Consider the following 12523-nt stretch of genomic DNA (forward strand, 5'->3'; position numbering starts at 1 on the left):
GAGTAGGTCTAAAGGTTCTACTGTGAGTCTAAAGGTTCTACTGTGAGTACGTCTAAAGGTTCTACTGTGAGTCTAAAGGTTCCACTGTGAGTCTAAAGGTTCTGCTGGGAGTCTAAAGGTTCTGCTGTGAGTCTAAAGGTTCTACTGTGAGTACGTCTAAAGGTTCTACTGTGAGTCCAAAGGTTCTGCTGTGAGTCTAAAGGTTCCACTGTGAGTCTAAAGGTTCCGCTGTGAGTCTAAAGGTTCTACTGTGAGTACGTCTAAAGGTTCTACTGTGAGTCTAAAGGTTCTGCTGTGAGTCTAAAGGTTCCACTGTGAGTCTAAAGGTTCTGCTATGAGTATGTCTAAAGGTTCTACTGTGAGTCTAAAGGTACTGCTGTGAGTCTAAAGGTTCTACTGTGAGTCTAAAGGTTCTGCTGTGAGTCTAAAGGTTCTACTGTGAGTCTAAAGGTTCCATTGTAAGTCTAAAGGTTCTACTGTGAGTCTAAACCTTCTACTGTGAGTACGTCTAAAGGTTCTACTGTGAGTCTAAAGGTTCTACTGTGAGTCTATAGGTTCTACTGTGAGTACGTCTAAAGGTTCCACTGTGAGTAAGAACAGTCTCCTAAAAGTTATACTGTGAGTCTAAAGGTTCCACTGTGAGTCTAACGGTTCTACTGTGAGTAAGAACAGCCTCCTAAAGGTTCTACAGTGAGTTTAAAGGTTCTGCTGAGAGTCTAAAGGTTCTACAGTGAGTCTAAAAGTTCTGCTGTGAGTCTAAAGGTTCTACTGTGAGTCTAAAGGTTCTACTGTGAGTAAGAACAGCCTCCTAAAGGTTCTACAGTGAGTCTAAAGGTTCTGCTGAGAGTCTAGGTTCTACAGTAAGTCTAAAGGTTCTACTGTGAGTCTAAAGGTTCTGCTGTGAGTCTAAAGATTCCAAAGGGAGTCTAAAGGTTCCACTGTGAGTCTAAAGGTTCAACTGTGAGTCTAAAGGTTCTACAGTGAGTCTAAAGGTTCTACTGTGAGTCTAAAGGTTCTGCTGTGAGTCTAAAGGTTCCACAGTGAGTCTAAAGGTTCTGCTGTGAGTCTAAAGGTTCCACAGTGAGTCTAAAGGTTCTACAGTGAGTCTAAAGGTTCCATTGTGAGTCTAAAGGTTCTACTGTGAGTCTAAAGGTTCTACAGTGAGTCTAAAGGTTCTACAGTGAGTCTAAAGGTTCTACTGTGAGTCTAAAGTTTCTACAGTGAGTCTAAAGGTTCTGCTGTGAGTCTAAAGGTTCCACAGTGAGTCTAAAGGGTCTACTGTGAGTCTAAAGGTTCTACAGTGAGTCTAAAGGTTCTACTGTGAGTCTAAAGGTTCTACAGTGAGTCTAAAGGTTCTACTGTGAGTCTAAAGGTTCAACTGTGAGTCTAAAGGTTCTACAGTGAGTCTAAAGGTTCTACTGTGAGTCTAAAGGTTCTACAGTGAGTCTAAAGGTTCTACTGTCAGTCTAAAGGTTCTACTGTGAGTCTAAAGGTTCTACTGTGAGTCTAAAGGTTCTACTGTGAGTCTAAAGGTTCTACAGTGAGTCTAAAGGTTCTGCTGTGAGTGTAAAGGTTCCACTGTCAGTCTAAAGTTTCTACTGTCAGTCTAAAGGTTCTACTGTGAGTCTAAAGGTTCTACTGTGAGTCTAAAGGTTCTACTGTCAGTCTAAAGGTTCTACTGTCAGTCTAAAGGTTCTACAGTGAGTCTAAAGGTTCTATTGTGAGTCTAAAGGTTCTACTGTCAGTCTAAAGGTTCTATAGTGAGTCTAAAGGTTCTACATTGAGTCTAAAGGTTCTACTGTCACTCTAAAGGTTCTACTGTGAGTTTAAAGGTTCTACAGTGAGTCTAAAGGTTCTACTGTGAGTCTAAAGGTTCTACTGTTAGTCTAAAGGTTCTACTGTGAGTCTAAAGGTTCTACTGTTAGTCTAAAGGTTCTACCGTGAGTCTAAATGTTCTACTGTGAGTCTAAAGGTTCTGTGAGTCTAAAGGTTCTACAGTGAGTCTAAATGTTCTACTGTGAGTCTAAAGGTTCTACAGTGAGTCTAAAGGTTCTACTGTGAGTCTAAAGGTTCTACTGTGAGTCTAAAGGTTCTACTGTGAGTCTAAAGGTTCTACAGTGAGTCTAAAGGTTCCACAGTGAGTCTAAAGGTTCTACTGTGTCTAAAGGTTCTACAGTGAGTCTAAAGGTTCCACAGTGAGTCTAAAGGTTCTACTGTGAGTCTAAAGGTTCTACAGTGAGTCTAAAGGTTCTACTGTGAGTCTAATGGTTCTACTGTCAGTCTAAAGGTTCTACAGTGAGTCTAAATGTTCTACTGTGAGTCTAAAGGTTCTACTGTGAGTCTAAAGGTTCTACAGTGAGTCTAAAGGTTCTAAAGTGAGTCTAAAGGTTCTACTGTGAGTCTAAAGGTTCTACAGTGAGTCTAAAGGTTCTACAGTGAGTCTAAAGGTTCTACAGTGAGTTTAAAGGTTCTACTGTGAGTCTAAAGGTTCTACTGTGAGTCTAAAGGTTCTAATGTCAGTCTAAAGGTTCTACAGTGAGTCTAAATGTTCTACTGTGAGTCTAAAGGTTCTACTGTGAGTCTAAAGGTTCTACAGTGAGTCTAAATGTTCTACTGTGAGTCTAAATGTTCTACTGTGAGTCTAAAGGTTCTACAGTGAGTCTAAAGGTTCTACTGTCAGTCTAAAGGTTCTACTGTGAGTCTAAAGGTTCTACAGTGAGTCTAAAGGTTCTACTGTCAGTCTAAAGGTTCTACAGTGAGTCTAAATGTTCTACTGTGAGTCTAAAGGTTCTACTGTGAGTCTAAAGGTTCTACAGTGAGTCTAAAGGTTCCACAGTGAGTCTAAAGGTTCTACTGTGAGTCTAAAAGTTCTACTGTGAGTCTAAAGGTTCTACTGTGAGTCTAAAGGTTCCACAGTGAGTCTAAAGGTTCCACAGTGAGTCTAAAAGTTCTACTGTGAGTCTAAAGGTTCTACTGTGAGTCTAAAGGTTCTACTGTGAGTCTAAAGGTTCTACTGTGAGTCTAAAGGTTCTACTGTGAGTCTAAAGGTTCTACAGTGAGTCTAAATGTTCTACTGTGAGTCTAAAGGTTCTACTGTGAGTCTAAAGGTTCTACAGTGAGTCTAAAGGTTCCACAGTGAGTCTAAAGGTTCTACTGTGAGTCTAAAGGTTCTACAGTGAGGCTAAATGTTCTACTGTGAGTCTAAAGGTTCTACAGTGAGTCTAAAGGTTCTACAGTGAGTCTAAAGGTTCTACAGTGAGTGTAAATGTTCTACTGTGAGTCTAAATGTTCTACTGTGAGTCTAAAGGTTCTACTGTGAGTCTAAAGGTTCTACAGTGAGTCTAAAGGTTCCACAGTGAGTCTAAAGGTTCTACTGTGAGTCTAAAGGTTCTACAGTGAGTCTAAAGGTTCCACAGTGAGTCTAAAGGTTCTACTGTGAGTTTAAAGGTTCTACAGTGCGTCTAAAGGTTCTACTGTGAGTCTAAAGGTTCTACAGTGAGTCTAAAGGTTCCACAGTGAGTCTAAAGGTTCTACTGTGAGTCTAAAGGTTCTACAGTGAGGCTAAATGTTCTACTGTGAGTCTAAAGGTTCTACAGTGAGTCTAAAGGTTCTACAGTGAGTCTAAAGGTTCTACAGTGAGTCTAAAGGTTCTACAGTGAGTCTAAAGGTTCTACAGTGAGTGTAAATGTTCTACTGTGAGTCTAAATGTTCTACTGTGAGTCTAAAGGTTCTACTGTGAGTCTAAAGGTTCTACAGTGAGTCTAAAGGTTCCACAGTGAGTCTAAAGGTTCTACTGTGAGTTTAAAGGTTCTACAGTGCGTCTAAAGGTTCTACTGTGAGTCTAAAGGTTCTACTGTCAATCTAAAGGTTCCACAGTGAGTCTAAAGGTTCTACTGTGAGTCTAAAGGTTCTACTGTGAGTCTAAATGTTCTACTGTGAGTCTAAAGGTTCTACTGTGAGTCTAAAGGTTCTACTGTGAGTCTAAAGGTTCTACTGTGAGTCTAAATGTTCTACTGTCAGTCTAAAGGTTCTGCTGTGAGTCTAAAGGTTCCGCTGTGAGTCTAAAGGTTCCACTGTCAGTCTAAAGTTTCTACTGTCAGTCTAAAGGTTCTACTGTGAGTCTAAAGGTTCTACTGTCAGTCTAAAGGTTCTACTGTGAGTCTAAAGGTTCTACAGTGAGTCTAAAGGTTATATTGTGAGTCTAAAGGTTCTACTGTCAGTCTAAAGGTTCTACAGTGAGTCTAAAGGTTCTACATTGAGTCTAAAGGTTCTACAGTGAGTCTAAAGGTTCTACATTGAGTCTAAAGGTTCTACTGTCACTCTAAAGGTTCTACTGTGAGTCTAAAGGTTCTACAGTGAGTCTAAAGGTTCTACTGTGAGTCTAAAGGTTCTACTGTTAGTCTAAAGGTTCTACCGTGAGTCTAAAGGTTCTACCATGAGTCTAAAGGTTCTGTGAGTCTAAAGGTTCTACAGTGAGTCTAAAGGTTCTACTGTGAGTCTAAAGGTTCTACAGTGAGTCTAAAGGTTCTACAGTGAGTCTAAAGGTTCTACTGTGAGTCTAAAGGTTCTACAGTGAGTCTAAAGGTTCTACAGTGAGTTTAAAGGTTCTACTGTGAGTCTAAAGGTTCTACTGTGAGTCTAAAGGTTCTAATGTCAGTCTAAAGGTTTTACAGTGAGTCTAAAGGTTCTACTGTGAGTCTAAAGGTTCTAATGTCAGTCTAAAGGTTCTACAGTGAGTCTAAAGGTTCTACTGTGAGTCTAAAGGTTCTACTGTCAGTCTAAAGGTTCTACAGTGAGTCTAAAGGTTCTACTGTGAGTCTAAAGGTTCTACAGTGAGTCTAAAGGTTCCACAGTGAGTCTAAAGGTTCTACTGTGAGTCTAAAGGTTCTACAGTGAGGCTAAATGTTCTACTGTGAGTCTAAAGGTTCTACAGTGAGTCTAAAGGTTCTACAGTGAGTGTAAATGTTCTACTGTGAGTCTAAAGGTTCTACAGTGAGTGTAAATGTTCTACTGTGAGTCTAAATGTTCTACTGTGAGTCTAAAGGTTCTACTGTGAGTCTAAAGGTTCTACAGTGAGTCTAAAGGTTCCACAGTGAGTCTAAAGGTTCTACTGTGAGTCTAAAGGTTCTACAGTGAGTCTAAAGGTTCCACAGTGAGTCTAAAGGTTCTACTGTGAGTTTAAAGGTTCTACAGTGCGTCTAAAGGTTCTACTGTGAGTCTAAAGGTTCTACTGTCAGTCTAAAGGTTCCACAGTGAGTCTAAAGGTTCTACTGTGAGTCTAAATGTTCTACTGTGAGTCTAAAGGTTCTACTGTGAGTCTAAAGGTTCTACTGTGAGTCTAAAGGTTCTACTGTGAGTCTAAAGGTTCTACTGTGAGTCTAAATGTTCTACTGTCAGTCTAAAGGTTCTACTGTGAGTCTAAAGGTTCCGCTGTCAGTCTAAAGTTTCTACTGTCAGTCTAAAGGTTCTACTGTGAGTCTAAAGGTTCTACTGTCAGTCTAAAGGTTCTACTGTGAGTCTAAAGGTTCTACAGTGAGTCTAAAGGTTATACAGTGAGTCTAAAGGTTCTACTGTCAGTCTAAAGGTTCTACAGTGAGTCTAAAGGTTCTACATTGAGTCTAAAGGTTCTACTGTCACTCTAAAGGTTCTACTGTGAGTCTAAAGGTTCTACAGTGAGTCTAAAGGTTCTTCTGTGAGTCTAAAGGTTCTACTGTTAGTCTAAAGGTTCTACCGTGAGTCTAAATGTTCTACTGTGAGTCTAAAGGTTCTGTGAGTCTAAAGGTTCTACAGTGAGTCTAAAGGTTCTACTGTGAGTCTAAAGGTTCTACAGTGAGTCTAAAGGTTCTACTGTGAGTCTAAAGGTTCTACAGTGAGTCTAAAGGTTCCACAGTGAGTCTAAAGGTTCCACAGTGAGTCTAAAGGTTCTACTGTGAGTCTAAAGGTTCTACTGTGAGTCTAAAGGTTCTACAGTGAGTCTAAAGGTTCTACAGTGAGTCTAAAGGTTCTACAGTGAGTCTAAAGGTTCTACAGTGAGTCTAAAGGTTCTACAGTGAGTCTAAAGGTTCTACAGTGAGTCTAATGGTTCTACTGTCAGTCTAAAGGTTCTACAGTGAGTCTAAATGTTCTACTGTGAGTCTAAAGGTTCTACTGTGAGTCTAAAGGTTCTACAGTGAGTCTAAAGGTTCTACTGTGAGTCTAAAGGTTCTACTGTGAGTCTAAAGGTTCTACAGTGAGTCTAAAGGTTCTACAGTGAGTTTAAAGGTTCTACTGTGAGTCTAAAGGTTCTACTGTGAGTCTAAAGGTTCTAATGTCAGTCTAAAGGTTTTACAGTGAGTCTAAATGTTCTACTGTGAGTCTAAAGGTTCTACTGTGAGTCTAAAGGTTCTACAGTGAGTCTAAAGGTTCTACTGTGAGTCTAAATGTTCTACTGTGAGTCTAAAGGATCTACAGTGAGTCTAAAGGTTCTACTGTCAGTCTAAAGGTTCTACAGTGAGTCTAAATGTTCTACTGTGAGTCTAAAGGTTCTACTGTGAGTCTAAAGGTTCTACTGTGAGTCTAAAGGTTCTACTGTGAGTCTAAAGGTTCCACAGTGAGTCTAAAGGTTCCACTGTGAGTCTAAAGGTTCTACTGTGAGTCTAAAGGTTCTACAGTGAGTCTAAAGGTTCCACAGTGAGTCTAAAGGTTCTACTGTGAGTCTAAAGGTTCTACTGTGAGTCTAAAGGTTCTACAGTGAGTCTAAAGGTTCTACTGTGAGTCTAAAGGTTCTACTGTCAGTCTAAAGGTTCTACAGTGAGTCTAAATGTTCTACTGTGAGTCTAAAGGTTCTACTGTGAGTCTAAAGGTTCTACAGTGAGTCTAAAGGTTCCACAGTGAGTCTAAAGGTTCTACTGTGAGTCTAAAGGTTCTACAGTGAGGCTAAATGTTCTACAGTGAGTCTAAAGGTTCTACAGTGAGTGTAAATGTTCTACTGTGAGTCTAAATGTTCTACTGTGAGTCTAAAGGTTCTACTGTGAGTCTAAAGGTTCTACAGTGAGTCTAAAGGTTCCACAGTGAGTCTAAAGGTTCTACTGTGAGTCTAAAGGTTCTACAGTGAGTCTAAAGGTTCCACAGTGAGTCTAAAGGTTCTACTGTGAGTTTAAAGGTTCTACAGTGCGTCTAAAGGTTCTACTGTGAGTCTAAAGGTTCCACTGTCAGTCTAAAGGTTCCACAGTGAGTCTAAAGGTTCTACTGTGAGTCTAAAGGTTCTACTGTGAGTCTAAATGTTCTACTGTGAGTCTAAAGGTTCTACATTGAGTCTAAAGGTTCTACTGTGAGTCTAAAGGTTCTACTGTGAGTCTAAATGTTCTACTGTGAGTCTAAAGGTTCTACATTGAGTCTAAAGGTTCTACTGTGAGTCTAAAGGTTCTACTGTCAGTCTAAATGTTCTACTGTCAGTCTAAAGGTTCCACAGTGAGTCTAAAGGTTCTACTGTGAGTCTAAAGGTTCTACTGTGAGTCTAAATGTTCTACTGTGAGTCTAAAGGTTCTACTGTGAGTCTAAAGGTTCTACTGTGAGTCTAAATGTTCTACTGTGAGTCTAAAGGTTCTACATTGAGTCTAAAGGTTCTACTGTGAGTCTAAAGGTTCTACTGTGAGTCTAAATGTTCTACTGTGAGTCTAAAGGTTCTACTGTGAGTCTAAAGGTTCTACTGTGAGTCTAAAGGTTCTACAGTGAGTCTAAATGTTCTACTGTGAGTCTAAAGGTTCTACTGTGAGTCTAAAGGTTCTACAATGAGTGTTTTTGTCAGAACTTGACCTCAAACTCATCAATATTTTATTGTATCAATAATTGATCAGAAACAGACTCCAAACACGAGGAGTCGATCTGAGAAACTGAAACTCTTACACATTTGTGATCAAACAAACTAAACCATACCAGACTAAACTAAATTAAACTAAACTAAACCAAACCAGACTGAACCAGACTAAACTAAAGCAAACCAGACTAAACCAAACCAAAGTAAACCAAACCAGACTAAACTAAACCAGACTAAACTAAACCAAACTAAACTAAACCAGACTAAACTAAACCAGACTAAACTAAACCAAACTAAACTAAACTAAAGGAAAGTAAAGTAAGTTAAATTAAACAAATAAATAAAATAAAAGTAAAGTAAAGTAAAGTAAAATAAAATAATCAGATATGGACGAGAATTTATCAGATTTAAAGAATTTTAAGTCCTGGTGAATTTCTACAATTTTGAATTTTTAACCCTGGAAAAACATGTTTCAATTGTTTTTATTCTAAATGTCACCTGTTGAATTTTGCAGTGTACACGTTCTGTGTTTTTTTTGTGTAAAAAAAAAAAGATAGAATACAAATTAAAAAAATAACTAATATTCAATAAAACGTGTGATTTTTTTGCTCTGAATTGAGACTGTTTTTGAATTGGAGGATTGTGTTGAATATTTAAAAAGGGAATTTTTCATTTTTAATTTGATAAAAAAAAACAGTGAAAGTGTACACTGCAAAAATCACATCATGACCTGATTTGAAAATGGACCCTTTGGACAGACGCTGGACAAGATGTTCCTTTTGTTTCATCTCTTGGTTCTTTTTTTCATGTTTTATGTATTTGAATTCAAAAAAGAAAGAAAATGCAAAACTGCGTTAAACTGTTCAAAATGCGATGACACAAACGCTCTTCTGAGGCTTGAACAGAAAAACAAAGTGTGTGACATTCTCCTCTAGAATGTGTAAACGCTGTAAACACTTTATTGTCTGTGGATGTTTCATGGATCACTGACTTCAGACACTGGGATTCTTCAGACGGAGCAGACCCAACGCTCCTGAAAACACAAACCACAAGATGCAATCACCATTCATAAATGTCAAACCTGTACTAAACCAGGGCTAAACCAGGGCTAAACCAGGCTAAACCAGGGCTAAACCAGGGCTAAACCAGGTCTAAACCTGTATTAAACCAGGGCTAAACCAGGACTAAACCAGGACTAAACCAGTACTAAAGAAGGGCTAAATCAGGGCTAAACCAGGTCTAAACCTGTATTAAACCAGGACTAAACCAGGACTAAAGAAGGGCTAAATCAGGGCTAAACCAGGACTAAACCAGGGCTAAACCAGGACTAAACCAGGACTAAACCAGGGCTAAACCTGGACTTAACCAGGACGAACCAGGACTAAACCAGGACTAAACCAGGGCTAAACCTGGACTAAACTAGGTCTAAACTAGGTCTAAACCAGGACAAAACCTGGACTAAACTAGGTCTAAACTAGGTCTAAACCAGGACAAAACCAGGGCTAAACCAGGACTAAACCAGGTCTATCCCCGGTCTCTCTCTGGTCTCAGGTCTAACCCCGGTCTCTCTCTGGTCTCAGGTCTAACCCTGGTCTCTCTCTGGTCTCAGGTCTAACCCCGGTCTCTCTCTGGTCTCAGGTCTAACCCCGGTCTCTCTCTGGTCTCTCTCTGGTCTCAGGTCTAACCCCGGTCTCTCTCTGGTCTCAGGTCTAACCCCGGTCTCTCTCTGGTCTCAGGTCTAACCCCGGTCTCTCTCTGGTCTCAGGTCTAACCCCGGTCTCTCTCTGGTCTCAGGTCTAATCCCGGTCTCTCTCTGGTCTCAGGTCTAACCCTGGTCTCTCTCTCTGGTCTCAGGTCTAACCCCGGTCTCTCTCTGGTCTCTCTCTGGTCTCAGGTCTAACCCTGGTCTCTCTCTGGTCCCCCACAGTCTTCCCGGAGCTCCTGACTCAGATCCCGGCCGGTCTTCACGTCACAGTCCTAGTTCTTTGCTCGTCTGTGGTTCTCTTCTCATCGTTGTGTTCTGGGATCTTCTTTTACAACGCCTTTGGTCGGCCGTACCAGACTCTGCTCGGACCAACAGGGCTTTATCTGTGGACCGGCCTCAGCGGTGAGTCCAGACCCTCAGACCTGGTCTAGACCCGGTTAACGGTTAATAACTGTTCGATTATGGTTTAGTACTTGTTTAATCACTGTTTAGTCCGGGTGAAGACCCGGATTAGATCCGGTTTAGATACTTTTAGTCCTGGTTTGGTCTTAGTTTAGATTTCATTCAGTCCTGTTTTAATCCTGGTTTAGTTTTGGTTTATACCTGGATTAGAACCAGTTTAAACCTGGATTTGACCCGGTTTAGCCCTGGTTTAGCCCCGGTTTAGCCCCAGTTTAGTCCCGGTTTAGACCTGGTTTACACCCGGTTTAGCCCCGGTTCAGTTCTGGTTTAGTCCTGGTTTAGACCTGGTTTAGTCCTGGTTTAGTCCTGGTTCAGCCCTGGTTTAGCCCTGGTTTAGCCCTGGTTTAGTCCTGGTTCAGCCCTGGTTTAGCCCTGGTTTAGCCCTGGTTTAGTCCTGGTTTAGCCCTGGTTTAGCCCTGGTTTAGCCCTGGTTTAGTCCTGGTTCAGCCCTGGTTTAGTCCTGATTTAGTCCTGGTTTAGCCCTGGTTTAGCCCTGGTTCAGCCCTGGTTTAGTCCTGGTTCAGCCCTGGTTTAGCCCTGGTTTAGTCCTGGTTTAGCCCTGGTTCAGCCCTGGTTTAGCCCTGGTTTAGTCCTGGTTTAGCCCTGGTTTAGTCCTGGTTCAGCCCTGGTTTAGTCCTGATTTAGCCCTGGTTTAGCCCTGGTTTAGTCCTGGTTTAGCCCTGGTTCAGCCCTGGTTTAGCCCTGGTTTAGCCCTGGTTCAGCCCTGGTTCAGCCCTGGTTCAGCCCTGGTTTAGCCCTGGTTCAGCCCTGGTTTAGCCCTGGTTCAGCCCTGGTTTAGCCCTGGTTCAGCCCTGGTTTAACCCTGGTTTAGCCCTGGTTCTCTTGCAGGCGGCTGTAGTCTCCTGGTGCTGGTGCTCTTCTCTTGTGAGGTGAAGATCCGTCGCGTCTCTGAACGAATCGCCAACTTTAACGAGTCGACGTTCGTGTTCCAGACGCACAGCGAGCGATACGAGCGTTCCTATTGGCTGTTCTTGCTCGTGTTCTTCGTCCAGGCGCTCGACGTTCTCCTCATCCGACTCTCCGGGATTCAGTTCCCGTTCCACCAGGAGAAGCCCACGGACGCTCAGACGGGTGCCTCGGACCTGATGTACTGACCCCGCCCCCTGAGAGTGACCACACCCCCTCAGACAGGCGCCACAGGCCTCATGTACTGACCCCGCCCCCTGAGAGTGACCACACCCCCTCAGACAGGCGCCGCGGGCCTCATGTACTGACCCCGCCCCCTGAGAGTGACCACACCCCCTCAGACAGGCGCCGCGGGCCTCATGTACTGACCCCGCCCCCTGAGAGTGACTACACCCCCTCAGACAGGCACCACGGGCCTCATGTACTGACCCCGCCCCCTGAGAGTGACCACACCCCCTCAGACAGGCGCCGCGGGCCTCATGTACTGACCTCCTGAGAGTGACCACACCCCCTCAGACAGGCGCCGCGGGCCCCATGTACTGACCCCCTGAGAGTGACCACGCTCCCTCAGACCGGCGCAGCGGGCCTCATGTACTGACCCCGCCCCCTGAGAGTGACCACGCCCCCTCAGACAGGCGCCGCGGGCCTCATGTACTGACCCCGCCCCCTGAGAGTGACCACACCCCCTCAGACAGGCGCCGCGGGCCTCATGTACTGACCCCCTGAGAGTGACCATGCTCCCTCAGACCGGCGCAGCGGGCCTCATGTACTGACCCCGCCCCCTGAGAGTGACCACGCCCCCTCAGACAGGCGCCGCGGGCCTCATGTACTGACCCCCTGAGAGTGACCACGCTCCCTCAGACCGGCGCAGCAGGCCTCATATACTGACCCCGCCCCCTGAGAGTGACCACGCTCCCTCAGACTGACCCCCCCGAGAGGGACCACACCCCCTCAGACAGGCGCCGCGGGCCTCATGTACTGACCCCCCGAGAGTGACCACACCCCCTCAGACAGGCGCCGCGGGCCTCATGTACTGACCCCGCCCCCTGAGAGTGACCACACCCCCTCAGACAGGCGCCGCGGGCCTCATGTACTGACCCCCTGAGAGTGACCATGCTCCCTCAGACCGGCGCAGCGGGCCTCATGTACTGACCCCGCCCCCTGAGAGTGACCACGCCCCCTCAGACAGGCGCCGCGGGCCTCATGTACTGACCCCCTGAGAGTGACCACGCTCCCTCAGACCGGCGCAGCAGGCCTCATATACTGACCCCGCCCCCTGAGAGTGACCACGCTCCCTCAGACTGACCCCCCCGAGAGGGACCACACCCCCTCAGACAGGCGCCGCGGGCCTCATGTACTGACCCCCCGAGAGTGACCACACCCCCTCAGACAGGCGCCGCGGGCCTTATGTACTGACCCCGCCCCCTGAGACTGACCACGCTCCCTCAGACCGGAGCAGCGGGCCTCATGTACTGACCCCGCCCCCTGAGAGTGACCACACCCCCTCAGACCGGCGCAGCGGGCCTCATGTACTGACCCCGCCCCCTGAGAGTGACCACACCCCCTCAGACTGGCACCGCGGGCCTCATGTACTGACCCCGCCCCCTGAGAGTGACCACACCCCCTCAGACCGG

At 44.6% G+C, this 12523-nt stretch overlaps 1 protein-coding gene across 1 annotated transcript in view; it reads left to right on the forward strand.

The window, feature by feature from the left end:
- The window catches only part of clrn1 (clarin 1), a 12104-nt gene extending 903 nt beyond the window's left edge, over positions 1–11201 (forward strand). Inside the window, exons 2-3 of the mRNA XM_072462193.1 lie at positions 9723–9902; positions 10812–11201. Of these exons, the coding sequence (XP_072318294.1) occupies positions 9723–9902; positions 10812–11077 (446 nt within the window). The 3' untranslated portion in view covers positions 11078–11201. The remainder of the gene's footprint in view (positions 1–9722; positions 9903–10811) is intronic.
- Positions 11202–12523: the final 1322 nt, after the last annotated feature.

This window comes from Eucyclogobius newberryi, unplaced genomic scaffold (genome assembly GCF_026437365.1).
Source record: "Eucyclogobius newberryi isolate DKJ021-1_F unplaced genomic scaffold, fEucNew1.0.hap1 SCAF_10, whole genome shotgun sequence".
Taxonomy (NCBI): domain Eukaryota; kingdom Metazoa; phylum Chordata; class Actinopteri; order Gobiiformes; family Gobiidae; genus Eucyclogobius; species Eucyclogobius newberryi.